The following is an 18,645-nucleotide window of genomic DNA, read 5'->3' on the forward strand; positions in this document are numbered from 1 at the left end:
AAAAAAAAAAAAAAAAAAAAAAAAAAAAATCTATAAAACAGAGATACCACATCTCGTAAGATTGCGAGGTGGGTTAAAGGAGTTTGTACAACACGTAAGGTACTTGAAGAACTACAAGTCAGACATCCTTCTAACTGTTGGCCATTATCTTTTAGAAGAAAGCACCCTTGCCCTGTCATACCAAGAAGGTGCCCAAGGTGTCCACTGTGTACCTCATGTCATATTGTAAAAAACTGTGTGTCTGCTCCTGCCACGATCTATAAGAAATTCAGGAGCTGGGGGCAAGGGCTAGGTCATGGTTCTCTTTGCATTAATAACACCAGATCCAGCAGAGTATCTCATATATAGTTAAATGTTTACTAAAGTGAACAATCCACAAAATAAATAACCAAAATAAATATGTAGATCCATAGCATCTCTCACTTTGTGCTGATCTTAGTTTTGTTACTCATTCCATTGCCTCTATAAGCATTAAGTAAAGAAAGTAGCTACCTCTGGTGAATTAAGCACCAAATGTTGCATTAGGCCCAGCTCACAAAAATCACAACTACCGTTTGATCACTTAGATATATTCTACATGGCATGATAGCAGAGATATTCCACATGCCTCTGCTCTCACTATTAAAAGAAAAATGTCCTGCTTTTTATCTGAAATCCAAAACATCCATTTTAGTTGAAAGGACTGTTTTATTTTTCCCTCTGTTGCACAGTATGGAAAAGAGACACTTCACAAGAAAATAAGGTCATACTACATAGTGAGTTAATGTTGTTTTCCTAAGTGTAAATCCCTAACTTTCAAGTGGTTCACCAGTGCAATACCAGTCTGTTAGCCAAAATCTTGTATGTGCACCTAACAGCAGTGTCAAAATCCATGAGGCAAAAGCTAATAGAACAGTAAGGAGAAATAAGGAATCCACTATTATGGGTAGCAACTTCAATATCCCTCTAGCAGAAGTGGTTAGATCCAGCAGGCAGAAATCAATAAGGGACATAGTTGAGCTCTGGCAATAGCAGAATACACATTCTTCTTAAGCTCCTGTGGAACATTCACCAAGAGATACCACGGGGCCATAAAATATACCTTAACACATTTAAAGGAATAGAAATCATACAATGCATGCTCTCAGACCACAGTGGAAATAAACTAGAAGTCAATAACAGAAAGACAGCTGAAAAATCCCCCAATACTGGAGAGGAAATAACACACTTCTAAACAACACATGGGTCAAAAAGGAAACTCAAGAACAGTTAAAATATTTTGAACTAAATGAAAATAAAAATACAACTTGTGTGGGATGCAGCAAAAGCAGTGCTTAGAGGAAGATTTATAGCACTTACTGAATATATTACAAAGAAGAGGCATCTAAAATCAATACTCTAAGCTTCCACTTTAGGAAACTAGAAAGAGAAGAGCAAATTAAGTGCAAAGTAAACAGAAGAAAGATTAAGTTATTCATTTTAGTTACTGTTTTGTGGTGTGCTGAGTATCTGAAAATTAGTCATCCACATGGGATCGCACAGGCATATTTCATTTTATAGAACTTCGCTTTATTGTGCCTCACAGATACTGTGGTTTTTTGTTTTGTTTTCTTTCTTTTTTTTTACACATTTAAAGTTTGCTGCACCTATGCAACAGGAAGCATTCACTTCATGTCTCTGTATCACATTTTGGTTGGTAATTCTCATAATTCATTATTATTATAATATCTGTTATGGTGACCTGTGCTCAGTGATCTTTGATGTTACTATTGTAATTGTTTCGGGGTGCCAGGAACCACACCCATAGAAGATGGCAAACTTAACTGATCAATGGAGCAATCAGAACACACAACATTTATTGGTCATTTCTCCATCTCTCTCCTTCTCCTCAGGCCTCCCTATTCCCTGGGACACAATAATATTAAAACTAGGCCAATCAATAACCCCACAATGGCCTCTCAGTTTGGAAGTGAAAGGAAGAGTTGCATGTCTCTCTCTTTAAATCAAAAGCTAGAAATGATTGCACTTAGTGAAGTCTGCATGTTGTAAGCAGAGACAGGCCAAAAGCTAGGCCTCTTGCTCCAAACAATTAGCTAAGTTGTGAATGCAAAGAGAAAGTTCTTGGAGAAAATTAAAAGTGCCACTTCAGTGAACACACAAATGATAAGAGAGCAAAATAGCCTGATGGTTGATGTGGAGAAAGTTTTAGTGATCTGGAAAGAAGATCAAACCAGCTAAAACTTGCCCTTAAACCAAAGCCTAATCCAGAGTAAGCCCCTAGTTCTTTGATTCTGAGAGAGATGAAGAAACTGCAGAAGAAAGGTGGAAGCTAGCAGAGATTGGTTCAAGAGGTTTAAGGAAAGATGCCCTCTCCATAACATGAAAAGTGCACAGCGAAGCAGCAAGTGCTGACAGCAAGTTATCCAGAAGATCTAGCTAAGACCATTGATAAAGGTGGCTACTCTGAACAACAAATTTTCAGTGCAGATGAAGTAGCCTTCAATTAGATGATGCCACCTAGGACGTTTGTAGCTAGGGAAACAATGCCTGGCTTAAAAGCTTCAAAGGACAGGCTGATTCTCTTGTTAGGAGCTAATGCAGCTGGTGACTTTAGGTTGAAGCCTAATGTTCATTTACCATTCAAAAATTCCAAAGTCCTTATGCTAAATCTACTCTGCCTGTCCTCTGCAAATGGAACAGTGAAGACTGATTACAGCATATCTGTTTACAGTATGGTTTACAGAATATTTTAAGCTCACTGTTGAGATCTACTGCTAGGAAAAAAATATATTTCTTTCAAAATGTTACTATTCATTGACAATGCACCTGGGTCACCCAAGAGCTCTGATGGAGCTGTACAAGGAGATTAAAGTTGTTTTCATGACTGCTAACACAACATCCACTATGCAGCCCATGGATTAAAGAACAATTTCAAATTTCAAGTCTTAAGACCAACATTTTATAATGCTATTGCTGCCACAGATTTGTGATTCCTCTGATGAGTCTGGGTAAAGTAAATTAAAAATCTTGTGGAAATGATTGGCCATTTTAGATGTCATTAAGAACATTTGTAATTCATGGGAGTAGGTTCAAATATCAACATTAACAGGAGTTTAGAAGAAGTTGATTCCAACCCTGATGACTGACTTTGAGGGGTTTAAGACTTCAGTGGGGGAAGCAACTACAGATGTGGTGGGAATAGCAAGACAGAGAACTAGTATTAGAAGTAAAGCCCGAAGATGAGACTGAATTGCTGCAATGTCAATAATATTTGAACGGATGTAGAGTTATTTCTTCCGGAGGAACAAAGAAAGTGGCTTCCTGAGATGGAATCTACTCCTGGTGAAGTTGCTGTAAACATTGTGGAAATGACAACACAGGACTTAGAGTATTCCATACACTTAGTTGGTAAGGCAGTGGCAGGGTTTGAGAGGACTGACTCCAATTTTGAAAGAAGTTCTACTATGAATAAAATGCTATCAAACAGAATCACATGCCACAGAGAAATCTTTCATGAAAGGAAGAGTCAATTAGCATGGCAAGTTTCATCGTTGTCTTATTTTAAGAAATTGCTCCAGCTACCCTAACCTTCAGCAACCACCACCCTGATCAGTCGGCAGCCAACAACATCAAGGTGAGATCCTTCACCAGCAAAGATTATGATTTGCTGAAGCCTTAGATAATTGTTAGCATTTTTAACAATACACTATTTTTAATTAAGGTATGTAATTTGTTTAGACATAATGCTATTGCACACTTAATAGAACACATTATAGTGTAAACATAACTTTTATATGCACTGGGAAACCAAAAAGTTCATGTGACTCACTTTATTGTAATATTTGCTTTATTGTGGTGCCCTGGAACTGGGCCTGCAATCTCTCTGAGGTACGCCTATACTTCTCAAACTTTTCCATCAAAACCCCCATAAAATGGAAAAGAGAGGGAACTCATACCTATCCCTCTAGTCTGGGAACACAGCCTGAAGTAATCCAATGGAAGAAAAAAAAATCACAATTTACATAAAGTCTTATCTTTTATCCTAAAAATTAACTTTGATATTTTTGTTTGTTTGTTTGAGGTGGAGTCTCACTCCGTTGCCCAGGCTGGAGTGAAGTGGCACGATCTCAGTACACTGCAACCTTCGTCTCCCAGGTTCAAGTGAGTCTCCTGTCTCAGCCTCCGAAGTAGCTGAGATTACAGGCACCTGCCACTATGCCGAGCTAATTTTTATATTTTTAGTAGAGTTGGGGTTTCACCATGTTGGCCAGGCTGGTCTTGAACTCCTGACCTCAAGTGATCTGCCCACCTCGGCCTCCCAAAGTGCTGGGATTATAGGTGTGCGACACCACACCCAGACAACTTTGATACTTCACCCTTGCATCCTATTCATTAACATATCTAAGTTTGTTTTAATATAGAAAACAATGTTATGACTTGCCAGTTAAGTTCCTTTTTCATTCTCTAGTTGTTCCTCTGCCAGGTGTGGTCTGTGATTCCACATATGCCATGGCATACTCTATACTAGCACTCCCATTTGAGAAGGGGATATGAAAATATACAGTCTCAGTTCACCAGAATGTGGAGGATTGCAGGCCTGCCTCATGACCCAGCCCAATTCTTGTAAAACACAAAGTTCCAAAAACAATAGGAGAGAGTATAAGCAGGTTCACCATGCCTTTCAGTACAGTGAGACCCAGTGCCCACCAGTCTCTGGCCAAGTGAGACAATGGCCAGAGACCAGGGAAAGAAACGTGGTAAGTAATCCTTCCCTTCAACACCACCTAGGTAGGAGGGAAGGCAAGGTCTCATTATAAGGGTTAGAAGTGATGGGTATCCACTGTAATACACTTTATCTTCCTGGTTCTGAATATTTTCTGCCTTAATTTTCTAGTGCAATAACACATTCCAGCTCATAAGAGTGGTTCATTATAGCCATGATCCTCAGATCAATGGAACAGAATAGAAACTCGACAGACAGACCCAAGTACTCCTAAGAATGTATCAAGTGACAAAGTGGGATTTGAGATCAGTGAGTGGAGAATAAACTATTCAAAAAATGATGTTAGAATAACTGGATCACTATTTGACAAAAAGACAAGTTAGATGTTTATCCCACATCTTACACCAAAATACATACCCAAAGAGTTAAAATTTAGATTTGAAGGTAACTACATAAAGGTATGAGGGGAAATCAGAGATCGAAGAGTCACAGAAAATCCTTTCTACCCCAAGACTAAGCACTATACAAAAGTAGAAATCATAAAGGGATTATGAACAGATTTTAGTCACTAAAGGTTCAAAACAAAAATCACACTTTTAGTAAACCTAAATACAACTCACATAAATTTAAAAGACAAGATGACAAAATATTTTCAGTGTATATTTTTAAAAACTGCTTACAAACCAATAATAAAATCATTAACCTACCCAAAACATGGCCTAAGGATACAAACAGGTAACTCACAAGAAAATAAATTGAAATACTCAACCATGAAGCAGCATTCAATCTTACTGAAAACCAAAGAAATACAAATTAAAATAATGAGATACCATTTTGCCAACAGAATTAGCAAAGTCTAGAGAATGACAATGTTCACAATGAGCAAATTTGGCAATAAATAGGCATTCACATATAGACAATAGAAGTATAAATGTGTATAGCTTTTCTGTTGTCAAAATATATTGAGACAAAAAAAGTGTGAAACTTTTGACCTAGTGATCAATTTCTGATGATTCATTTATAGAAAATAATTTTAAAATGATGATAATAACTCAGCAGCAAGAATTTTCATTTCAGGTTTGAATATTTAAAAGTTTAAAGCAATCTATATCTCCATCAATAAGGGATGGATTAATAAGTGATAGAGTTGTATAACAGAATATATCCTAGCCATTAAAAATTAATAGTTTATAGATATATTTATATATGTTTGCCACAGAAAGATTTTCCCCACATACTGTAAGCAAAAAGCAGATTTTAAAACAGAATCTAGCAATCTTGTGAAGGGAAAAAAATGACTATACAAATATCTGTATCCTTGCCCAGAAAGAAGGCTGGCAGGACACCTGGTAGTTAAACCTAGTAAGAGGATGTGTCTGGTGAGTCAATCTGGGGGGGTTTTTACACCGTTTGCAGATTCTGATTTCTGCTTCATTTTGGGAAGACAATGTGCAGGATTGAACTGAGCCTGGTGGAAAAGGAGCCTGTCGTGAAGAGCTCACACAGGGAGATGGCAGCAGAGGATGCATGTGTTCTCCGTGTTCTACGAATGAGAAGAGGCCAGCCCAGGGGCGTGCTTGTTTCGAGGGTTTTCTTTGTTGGGGGAGGAGAGTGCTTGATGAGATTCAGAGAGAGCCCAAATCCAGAAGGATTCTCCATCTGTGTGATCTATGAGTTTACCTCACATTCCTAAAAACTGCTCAGGCTCCAGTCTTGCTTTCACTCCAGTTCAGGGACCTATGATTCATCCCTGAAACCCTAATTATAACACCCGAGGTCTGCTATGTGCAAAACACATCTGTCATTGTTGAAATTTGCTGGCAGGGAGTGTGTACAGCACGCAGACCGGCCTGATGATGCGAGCCTCCATCGCAAATTTAAAACCCAGAAACCATCCCAAAGTGAGAAGGGTTCCAGCCCAAAGTTTTCAACTGCGCTCACTGACAAATAAGATGGACAGGTTATGCACACCATAATTCATATCGCAATTCCTCAGGGCTGCTGCCGTGGCAGAAGTTACAGATCTTAAGCTCTGTCAATCAAAAAATATATATCTCATAAATTTGAGTTTTCCTTGTTAGTTGCTAAGAACTGGGAGAGGGAAGGGAGGAAAGTATGTAATTGCAAACCCCTTGTTTATCAACTTCAGCCGCTTTTGTGTGACCACATTACCTGAACTATTTAGCCCGTTAATCTCTTCTGCCTCTTGGAAGTACAGTAATTACAAAGAGAATGCCTCAGACCTGGCGAGAGATGACAAAAAAGAGTAAAGGTACATCTATCCTCTCAGTGCCCAGGAGAATTGTTTACTGACCTCATTCAAACTCAGAGTAAAACCCCTAAGGAACCCAAGCTGAAGATATGGTCTCATTGTAAGAATCTACTATTTTAACCTAGAAGTACTGACTTTAAAAACAAGACAGAAAATAAACAAAAAACAACCAGCCAACAATAAATTCTCTCATATAAGCATTGGTTGTGCACCTAATGGGCACGATGGTAAATTTGGAGGTTTTTAAAGTGTATTTGGAGGTTTTTAAGCTTTTTAAAGTTTAACAAAGCATCAAGATGCTGCTTAGCAGCCTCAGCTACAAATTACAATGTCATATACTCTCCAAGTCAGAACTGGCATTGCTATAACAACTGTGGTATATGCATGTATGCAAACAAACTACAAATAACCTGGGCTTATGGGAACACTGTTACTTATGAAACTTTTCCTTCAATTTTATTTGAAAGAAGGGTATTTGCACTTTGGGAGGCCGAGGCGGGCAGATCATTTAAGGTCAGGAGTTCGAGACCAGCCTGGCCAACATGATGAAACCCTGTCTCTACTAAAAATACAAAAATTTGCTGGGCGTAGTGGCAGGTGCCCATAATCCCAGGTACTTGGGAGGCTGAAGCAGGAGAATCGCTTGAACCCGGGAGGCGAGGTTGCAGTGAGTGGAGATCACGCCATTGCACTCCAGCCTGGGTAACAAGAGTGAAACTCGGCCTAAAAAATAAATAAATAAAAACAAAAAATAAAAGAAAGGTTTTCCCCCCCTAAATATCATCAAGAAAACAAACTTTAAAATATGTCTTATCTTGGGGGCCTTGGTACTTACTTTATTTCACATTTGTTAAAGTCTTATTAACTAGGCTTGGCACGGTGGCTCATGCCTGTAATCCCAGCACTTCGGGAGGCTGAGGCAGGTGGATCTCTTAAGTCCAGGAGTTTGAGACCAGCCTGGCCAACACGGTGAAACCCCGTCTTTACTAACGAATACAAAAATTAGCTGGGCATGCATGGTACACAGCTGTAATTCCAGCTACTTGGGAGGCTAAGCAGAATTGCTTGAACCCAGGAGACAGAGGTTGCAGTAAGCTGAGATCACGCCACTTCACTCTAGCCTGGGCAACAGAAAGAGACTCTGTCTCAAAAAAAAAAAAAAAAAAAAATTACATTAACTGGGGCCACAGATACAAAAAAAAGTGTCTTTAATTAAAAGGAGTTCATTTATAAATCTATGCTAAAATTTTAGAAATTTGAGTTGAACAGACTGTGAAGAAAATATACAATTACCAAAACTGACTCAAAAAGTAGCAAATGTGAACTGACCACTAAAAAGGGAGCAGGCCAGAAGCTTCATAGCAATTTCTTTGAAGCCTTCACAAAACTTGGTTTCCCTGATACTTCAACTGGCAGAACACAACAAAGATGAGATGCTTTAAAGTTTATTTTATAAAGCTGACATAATATTGATATCAAAATCTAAAAAAGAAAACAAAGCCCCAAATACTTTATAATGGATGGGATCTAGCAGTATATACAGAGAATAATACCACACAGCCAAGAAGAGTTTCTTTCAAGAATTTAAAGGTGGCTTTAACATAATTGAGTCAATCGATGTCCTCAAAACATTTGGGGAAAAAACCCCACACATATCGCCTCCTGCTTTAAAAAACTAACAAAACAAAAATGCCAACTCTTTTAGTAAATTATGATGAGAAACATATTTTAACATCATAAAGAATATATGTGTATATATACGTATATATAATCAAAAAGTCAGCTTCATGCTTAACTGTTAAATGCACAAACATTATCTGTAAAGCCATGAAAAATACAAGGAAATCTACTGCCTTTTAAGAAACCATGCTCTTAAAGTCCTCTATAAGAAGAGATTAAAATATAAATAATTTAATATTTAATAAAAGATTAAGATATTTAATAAGAGATTAAAATATTAAAAGGAAGGAGGCAAAGTTATTATTATTTAAGCTTAAATGATCATCCACCTAGAAAACTTAAGAGGATCAACTGAAGGACTATTAGAATTAACAAAACTCATTAAGATATAAATATGAATATAAATAAGATATAAATATGAAATTTGTAGAATAAATGAGTGAACAAATTCACAGTAAGGGCAAAAATACAAAATAATAGAACCAAACTGATATTCCATAAACAGATTCCAATACTTAAGAATTTAGCATATGAAAATAAGCCAGGCGCAGAAAGATAAACTTCACATGTTCTCACTTATTCATGGCAGCTAACAATGAAAACAGTTGAACTCATGGAGACAGAGTAGAATGATGGTTACCAGAGGCTGGAAAGGGTAGTGGGTGGTGTGGGAGTAGAGGTGGTTAAAGGGTACAAAAAATAGTTAGAAAGAATAAGATCTAGTATTTGATAGCAGAACAGAGGACTATAGTCAATAATAATTTAATTTTATATTTTAAAATAGCTAAAAGAGTATAACCGGATTGTTTGTATCACAAGGGATAAATGCTTGAGGTCACAGATGCTCCATTTACCTTGATGTGTTTATTACGCATTGCATGTCTATATATCAAAATATCTCATGTGTCCTGTGAATATATATACCTACTATGTATCCACAATAATTAAAAATTGTAAAAATGTTGGAAGGAGACTTTAAAGAAGAAGAAAGCATAGTGTGTCTCATTTGAAACTGCTAGTAAGGCAGAACTGACATTTGAATCCAGAGTCTGTGAGAATCCAAGTCTTGTGTGCTTAGTTCCTATGCGACAGTATGCCCCATTTCTTATCATTTTACAGAGAAACGATTTTAGTTGTTTAAAAAAAACCCAGAATTTGTCATATGAAGAAAATGGAATTTCAAACCACAGGGGGAAGAGTAGATTATTCCATAAATAGCATTTGAGACTAATAATTGGTTGACTGTTTAAAAAAATGAAAATGAGTTACATCTCACAACATACTCTAGAAAAATTATAGATAAAATATTACAACATATGAGACCACTAAAGAATTCTAAGAAAAAAAGAAAATATTGACTGTATCTTGGAATAAGAAAAGGTTTTTCTAAATATATAAGTAACGGTAGAAAGCTAATGGGGAAGATGTATAGTTTCTGCTACATAAAAATAAAAACCTTAGGTATGTCAAAACACCATAAACAAAACAGTAAAAGATAAAAAATAAATGGGGGAAAATACTTGCAATATATGATTGAAAAGGGATTAATGTTCTTTTCATATAAAGTGTTATTATAAAACTCCAAGAAAAGGATGCTCAATCAATAAGGAAAACGTTTTTAAAGGTTAAGATGCAAGTAGCAAAACGACAAATGTCCAACCAATTTACTGACCCTAACAAATACTAAATACGAAAACTGGGCTGAGTTCGTTTTTCTCCAATCAACTTGGTAAATGTTAAATCTAACTTACAGTGTTATGGAAGAGTCAAGAAAGTGAGAGAAAAGGCCAATTTCTAGAAATTTATTCTAAATATTAAAAGCTGTGCCAAACATTTATGTACAAGAATGTCTGTTGTATTACTTATCTTCTTTGACTTTGGGCACTATAGATTTAATATATATTTCTTATAAAAAATTAACCGATTCAGAGCAAGACACTCTACTATACATACAGTACTGGAACCTGCCCTTTTAAATTTAGTGTATTGTGAAAACCCTTCATTACTTTATTTTATTTTTATTTTTAATGTCAGCTTTTATTTTTAGATTCAGGGGTACATGTGCAGGTTTGTTACATGGGTATATCATGCAATTCTGTGACTTGGGGTACAATTCATTGTTACCCAGATAGTAAGCATGGTGCCGAATAGGTACCATGCTTTTCAACACTTGCTCCCTCCCTCCATCCCAATGAAAACCTTTTTTTTTTTTTTTTGAGACAGGGCCAGGCTGGAGTGCAGTGGCTCAATCATGACTCACTGCAACCTTGACCTCCTGGGATCCAGTGATCCACCAGCCTCAGCCTCCCGAGTAAGTAGCTGGGACTACAGGCATGCACTACCACACCCCGCTAATTTTTTTTTCTTTTTTTTTGCAGAGATTGGGGGGAGTGTTTCACTGGGAGCTGCAGAGTGGAGCTGTTCCTATTCGGCCATCTTTGATCCAGCCACGGCGGGAGTCTTACTATGTTGCTCAGGCTGGTCTTGAACTCTTAGGCTCAAGTGATCTGCCTGCCTCAGCCTCCCAAACGGCTGGGATTACAGGTGTGAGCCACCTTGCCTGGCCAGAAAACCTTTTAATAGCTAAATCTTTTAAATAGCTACCTAGTAAATCGTTGTACTGACATAGAAAAATAAAGGATTTAAGAAATCTCCTTAAATAATTGTAGCAGTGTGGTACTAGCAACTTGTTCTTACAAACAATTCAACAGTCACCATCTTCTACATTTTTCTTTGTACATTTCAACATGTATTTATGTAGGATATATCAAAAAGTGAAATTGATGACTCAGAAGTTATACCCACTTAAAATTTGTAGCTATTGCCACATTGACTTTAAAAAAAATGTTGTATCAGTTAATATTCCCACAACAATGTGTGGAATATTCATAACAGTGACAAATAGGAAAAATCTATATGGTCAAAGTGCTTCAAAATTCATTATAATATATATAGTCAAGGGGATATTTCCCAGCCACTAGAAATGTTATAGATAAATGTTTAATGGCACAAAAAATGTTTGTTGGCTGGTGTGGTGGCTCACGCCTGTAATCCCAGCACTTTGGGAGGCCGAAGCAGGCAGATTGCCTGAGGTCAGGAGTTCAAGACCAGCCTGGCCAACATGGAGAAACCCTGTCTCTACTAAAAACTCAAAAATTATCTGGAAATCACTTAAACCTGGAAGGCAGAGGTTGCAGTGAGCCTAGATTGTGCCACTGCACCCCAGCCTGGGCAACAGAGCGAGGCTCCATCTAAAAAAAAAAAAAAAAAAAAAAAAAAAAAAAACAACCACCACACACACACACCAAAACACAAAAAACAACAACAAAAAACTATTATGAAAGATTAAGTTACAAAAACAAGTACATTAAACAGTGTGAACCCACTGGAATACAGATACGCTTTTAAAGAATACTTGCCCTATCTATATAATAGTGTAAGAATAGAATAAGAATAGACACTTATACTATCTATATAATAGATAATACAAGTATAATAGATATTATACTAACTATACAATAGATATCTATATCTACATAAAGATCAATAGTATACTATAAAGAATAGATACATCAAGTTCTAAAACAAAAAATTAATTATCTTTCAGTGGTGGAAATACAGGTCATTAAAACACTCTCTTTCACTTGTCTTAATTTTCCAAGTGTTCTAGAGAAAAAAATATGTTTTTGCAATTGTGAAGACATTAAATTATAACCTATTTTTTAAAAACAATAAAACACCATCCTGAAGACTACCAGTATTAGTGATGCAAGACTTTATATGCAACCATCCTTGATTGTCATAATAAAAAAGTTTTCGGGATTAACATGAACACCACCAAGTGTTTGCCAACTGAGTACCTCAGAGTATCCTGCACTGAGTCCCCAAGAGGTCATCAAATGGTCCCTGCTGAGGCTCAGCCTGTGCTCAGAGGTGCCAAACACAGAGATGAGGAGGAAGAAGCCCTCAAATTGATAGAGGAGAGAGGTTAAGCACCAACCAACATTAATCTAAACCAGAACACAGTGGGGCCAGGGCTCTGCCACTGGGATTCCCAGCCGGAAAAGTTAACACATTCCAAGATGAAAACTGGTGAAGCAATGGCAGCCTGGTTGTTACAAAAAGGGGTTCCGTCTTGATGAAACCCTAACCAGCAAAAAACACTTCAAGAGTACAAACGCGAAGGTGAAGAAAACGGAAAGCCTTTCACAGTAAGGGAACAACAACAACAACAAAATTTAAAGCCAAAAGTGCTGGGCATAGAACTCACTTGACTAGGGGAGCAGCTCCATGTGAAACAAATTTCCTTCCTCTGACTTAGAGCACTAGCAAAATACATTACATTCCATCTCAATGAAACAAATTTGCTTCCTCTTAGAGCACTAGCAAAATACATTAAATTACATCTCAATAAACTTCCAACTTTTTCTAAGTCCAGGTAGCAACTGTTTATTTCTTCAGTCATACTCAGTACAACAAATGTGTAATCTTTAGCAGAATTTACCATTTTACCCAGTTTTACCTAGATTTTAGTGTTATTCTAAAGGGAATGTGCCTTGAACTTGAAGAGCTCCTAAGAGATGGTTTTGGTAGTCTAGATTTCTGGCTTTCTTGAGTCTATGAAAGATTTTTATACTTGACATTTCCTAGGGGGAAGAAAAGGCTAAACAAAACCAAAAGCCATCGTATAAGTCTCCCAATCTTCCTTTATCTAGGTTCAATCTTAAACATATTAGCCCTTTAGCAGAGAACTATGTTCATCTTTTAAATTAGGTGATTAAAATATATGAAATGGCAAAAAAAAAAAAAAAATGGTCAGCTTTTGGCAATCCAAAGGAAAAGGTGACATGATTAGTACTGGTAAGCTTAAGTTAAATAACTTAGGGTCGTTACATTTTCCATGGATAAAGAAGAAGAACACTTAAAATTAAGAGGTCTCAGCGAGAGGGCTAACTCTGTCCTAGTCAGCAAGACAGGCCTTAGAAGTGCCTTTAATACTAGCTTGTAAATTCACGGTGGCATTTACAAACGTCTGAACGTACTTTAGGTAAGATGCAATTGGTTAAGCCAAAAGTTTCCCTGACAGCAACCGACTGAAAAGCAGTGGTTCTCCAAGTGTCCCTTCTGCCCTCTCCCCATCAGCAACATAACTACACCTGGGAACTTGTTAGACAGGCAAAACTCCCACCCACAGAATCACAACTGCAGCAGAGAGGGCCTGGCAATCCATTTTAACCAGCCCTCCAGGTTATTCCAATGTAAGTCCTGCTGTAGAAGATACTACAGAGGTTTTGAGTATGACATCAAGCACAACATGCTTAATTCAGTGTGTACAAGCCATTTTCATTTCCGTTCACCAAACCTCCTCTTCCCGTTGCCCATCGCTTTTAGAGGGCAGTGCAAAGAGTAGGACTTTGTTCAAGACACACTTTTAAAAGGTCCTTAGATAGGCCTAATGGAAAAAGTCATCTATTTTTCATGTTACCACAGTAACAGTAACAAGAAGCATCATTTATTCCTATAAGAAAAGTCCCCATTGCAGGGGACATTGAGTATTTACAGAAGGATCACTTTATCCTGAGGAACCCAAAATCTGGAAAAGCAAATATGGAAAACTCAGCCTCCAAGGCTTCCATATTCACCTTTACAGCCCATGTTCTAAGCGCACACTCCCTAATTACGGCTGCCCAATACGGAAAACATGTGTCCTAGGAAAACCTCCACTGTCTACTCTGAAAGACATCACGTCCAGTATTAGAGAAAACGAATGTCTTATTTCAGTTCCCGTGCTGGTCCCTCGGTCCTAACTTAAACAGGGAAGGTGATCTATTTCGCCTCTGCCCATCCTTAATGCTACTTTGTGTCCTATGATATCATTCTTTAGGTCCACATTCAGTCCTTACTTATGGGAGTTGCCATAAAAATAATAAAGCTTATTTCTGGATTATAAAACCCATTTTTGTATCATAAAATCAATTGCATTTTGTGTGCAGTCCTTATTTTTTTTTCACAAATAGCTTCCATATTTACCATCTCATTTGAGTCTTACAACAGCTTATGAGGTGGGCAGAGTTTTATTATTCCCACTTTACGGACGAGAAAACTGGAACTTAGTGCTAACCTCCATAAACAACTGATCGTTGAATATTAAAGAGGAGATACAAATGCTTTGCATAAAAAAATTAAAGAATTCATGATGTCTAAAAGAATCTCCAGATTTGCTTGAATTTGTCATCGGCCAAATAACATTCACCAGAAATTACCTAGGTAGGTTTTTAGGTTGGGTGATATTTTTCTAAGGAATGGTAAAGAGCCTGGAGATGAGATAAATGAAAACCTACAGACTCTCCCAGTTATACAACTCATATAACCTGCAATGATGTCTGGAATTCTATGGGGTTCAAAGTAACAACGACAACGATGACGATGATGATGATGATGATGAGATTAAGCTCTTACTACATACCAGGTATATATATTTAATATATACATTAAATATATTCAACAACCCTGTTAATATCCCCATTTTGCAGGTGAGAAAAACAAGGCACAGAAAAGCTAAGTAACTTGCCCAAGATCACACATCTTGCTCCGTGAACACAGAGGAGGAAATGTAACTGGAAATGCCAAGCCCCTGTGCGGTCTGCCTGCCAGTGATGGAAACCTGACATGGGAGGGCAGCCACCACAGGAACCTGGGTTATGTTTCCAGTGTTGCCATGTGGGCAACAGTCTTCACATTCTCTTACTCAAAACATTAATCCATGCTCAGGTTCCAAGTAATCAAACATTAACTGAGACTCCTAACAGCCTGTTCCTTCTCAGACTAGGCCCACGAAGATTTCCTAGATCTTGGGTAACGATGGAACACTGGTTGATTCTCCTGGAACTGCCTTCAACTATTTAAGAAAAATCAGAGGGGAAAGCAGCTTTGGAGGAAATGTGCAAAGTAAAGCTATATGTGGGAGGCAGCAGTTCTAGTAAATGCACAGAACTCACAGCTCTGATTTTTCTTTTAAAGACATGTAAATAAAAAGGAGTCCTCACTGGTATAAATTACTCCTGCCTTTTTTTTTTCTCCACTTTTTTCAACTGCTCACATTTTGGAACTGTGTGAACCAGCTCTTACATATTGATCAATCTTTTACAGTTTATGCATCATTTTCTTAAGGAAAGAAACAAAGATCAAGCTGAAAAGAATATTCAGGCAAAGGAGAAAAATCACACGATGAATGAATGCAGTCTTCGTGGGCGAGTATTCTGGGATGGCAGTGTGGGGTATAGGGACAACTTTCAAACACTTACTCAAATGTGCTTACCTTCGTCATTTCCTGCCTCTAATTTTTACCGAATAACCACCTTGAGATCCCAGGAATTCAATAGGAAACTCAATTGAACAGCAAGTTCCAGGGTATTCCATATAATCTCTCTTCAAGGCAAAGTCCCAAAACTGAGAGATGGGACTATAATCACCACAAGTTAGGTGACTTTTCATGTTCATATTCCTTCCACATTCTTTGACAATCCTGGTCCAACTACTTATTAATTGTGGACCCTGTGTGCTTTATTTCCTCTGCTATATAATGAGTATAATATTGATACCTTCTTTATCAGGTTGGTGTGAAAACTGCATGAATAAATGTAAAGCACTTGGACTGTGTCTGACACAGAGTAAAATGCTCGAATAGTGTCAGCTGTTATTATTACTACTACTTACTACTATTATTTGCAAAAACACTACAAGGGATAATTATATCCAGGAAGCTTCCCGTGTATCAGTAATGTTTTACTGCTTTTTCTAAAATTTAAATCAGAGCAACAGTCAATACACGCACACAAAAAAGGCAATTATTCAAAAAAGTGGGGGAAAAGCCTCCCATACCCATGTCACCTGCTGGTGAGTTTCAGGTAAGGGTGTAGCTGGGAGCATCCGGTTCCAAGACTGCCTTGTATTTCTCTTAGAGGATGCCTCCCCTTCTGCTGCGGTTTTTAATCAGCGTTTCTAGGGCAGGGTTGCAGGCGGGGTTGAGAACCCCCTGGAGTTGAACAGGGAGCTGGGTGAGGCTGCGGCTCTGAGCATTTCTGGGGAGGGGTTCCACGGCTTTCCACAGACTCTAACGACCCTGTAGCGAGCCGCATGCTATACAGGGTTAAACTCGGGGCATATCGAACGAACAATTCACTTCACCGAAAACTGTAGCAATAACCGGGACACCTGCACTGTTAATCAGCTATCTCAACACCAGAGAGAACCACCAGCACAAGGGGCAAGAGCTGGCCAGGCGGCGCGCGGCGCTGCGCCCTCACTGCGTCCGGACAGACCTGTGAACTTCACCGCCAAAGAACTCACCGCTCCGCAGACCCGACCCGGGAGAGGGGTTCAGCTTCCCCTCGCCTTCCCTATCCCTCCTTCATTGGCAAGGACATACTCAAAGGAAACTGGCAACGCTCCGTCTAGGGTTTCGCTCCTGCCCTGGGCTGACACCGAAACTACTTCTCCCAGGGAAGTTAATTAAAGGAACCATTAATCCGCACAAAAATCCAAAACCTACCCCCAAAGCTCAAGAGCTCTGAAAGGAGATTGAGGGCGCCTCTGCGGATCGTGAACATCTCTGCCTGTCGCTGGGGCTTAGGGGTGGGCAGGGGGTGCCAAAGGGGCGCAGGCAAGACCCGGCCAGAGCGTCAGACGCCGGCCCCCATTCCGAGGCGGCCCAGTCTACACGCCAGCGATGCCGGCTGAGCCGGGCTTGGAGGCGGCCAGGTAAGCAGGTAGGTGTAGGCATGTGTCTGAGCAGACACACAGCCGCGGTGGATTAAAGTTCAAGCCCGTTCACACTCCGCTTCCCCTTCCCAGGCGTTCTCAGGCACGGCCCAGGCAGCCACTTTCCCGGGGAAGCCTGGGCGCTCGACCGGACAGTCCCCTTTGTCATTCTTAATGACTCCCTTTGCCTCCCAGGCGCCAACCCATTGAGACTATTCGCTTCTCTCCACTCTCCCAGGCGGGCGCAGAAACCCCCGGAAAGGGGAGCTCGGCGGGGACCGAGGGAAGCAGGGTGTCACCGGGCGCAGGGGGCGCCGCAGCCAGCGTACGTACCCAGCGCGAACAGGGCGAGCTGTCCAGCCGAGGGGACCATTTTACGGGCGGGCGGGCAGCAGGCGCTCCAGCCTCCTACCCTACCTGCGGTGCCCGAGTGGCGGAGCGGCGCCGCGGTGCGGGGGAAAAAGGCGCCGACCAGGCCTGCCCCCGGCGCGGGCGGGCGGAGGGAGGACCGAGCGACTCTCTGCTGGCACTGGCCCCGCAGCGCTGCCCGCCGGGCGGAAATAGGCGGCTACCGTCACCTCCTCGCCACTCGGCGACTGGGGCACGGCTGACCCCCGCCCGGATGGGGGTGCCCCCCAGAGGGCACAGAGGGTGGGGGTTTGGGGTAAGGGGCGGGGACGCTGAGTGCACCGAGCAGGGCGCGGGCTGCTGGGCGGGGCGACCTGGGATCCCAGAGCCTGGCGGCGGGAGCTGGGCACCCGGGCCAAGGAAAAGGCAGGAAGCGCCTGACTTCAGACACCACCCGCGACTGCCAGCGCCGCGCGGCAGCAGACTCCGGCGTGCGGGGTCGGCTCGCGCGGCGCAGCCGGATTGTCCTGGGCTGCAGTGGCGGCTTCCAGGCTCTAGGCGGCGCAGCGGAGCCGCCCGGGCGCCCGTTACCTACATCGAGGGGCCGCTCCTGGGGCATCTCTGGGGCGGGGAAGGCTGGAGGCTGCGGACACAGCCAGGAAAGGGACCCGCGAGTTTCGCCGGTCGCTTGCCAAGACTTGGCTCAAGGAGAGTGGTTCCCGAATCAATGAAGAATTTGTTAAACTAGGTTTCTCACCTGTGCCCCAGTCCCCATCAATTCTGGCAACGCCTGCCGCCTTACCTCCCAGGCAGGCCACATCGTAATGATCAGTCTTCTACTTCTGGCCTGGGGCTGATAAAAGATGGGTCTCTCTGACGAATC

The 18,645-nt window shown here is 40.4% G+C and overlaps 1 protein-coding gene across 4 annotated transcripts in view; it reads right to left on the bottom strand.

The window, feature by feature from the left end:
* TGFA (transforming growth factor alpha) overlaps positions 1 to 18,026 on the bottom strand; it is a 111,815-nt gene extending 93,789 nt beyond the window's left edge. For 2 of the 4 annotated variants that reach the window (XM_017865674.1, XM_017865673.1), the window contains exon 1: positions 17,748 to 18,026. In XM_017865674.1, the coding sequence (XP_017721163.1) occupies positions 17,748 to 17,787 (40 nt within the window). In that variant the 5' untranslated portion in view covers positions 17,788 to 18,026. Of the gene's footprint in view, positions 1 to 17,205; positions 17,659 to 17,747 lie in introns of those variants that run through there. The other 2 variants (XM_017865671.1, XM_017865672.1) reach the window with 2 other exon arrangements.
* Between the last annotated feature and the right edge of the window lie 619 nt (positions 18,027 to 18,645).

Source organism: Rhinopithecus bieti, unplaced genomic scaffold (genome assembly GCF_001698545.2).
Source record: "Rhinopithecus bieti isolate Rb0 unplaced genomic scaffold, ASM169854v2 scaffold_83366, whole genome shotgun sequence".
In the NCBI taxonomy this organism is placed as follows: domain Eukaryota; kingdom Metazoa; phylum Chordata; class Mammalia; order Primates; family Cercopithecidae; genus Rhinopithecus; species Rhinopithecus bieti.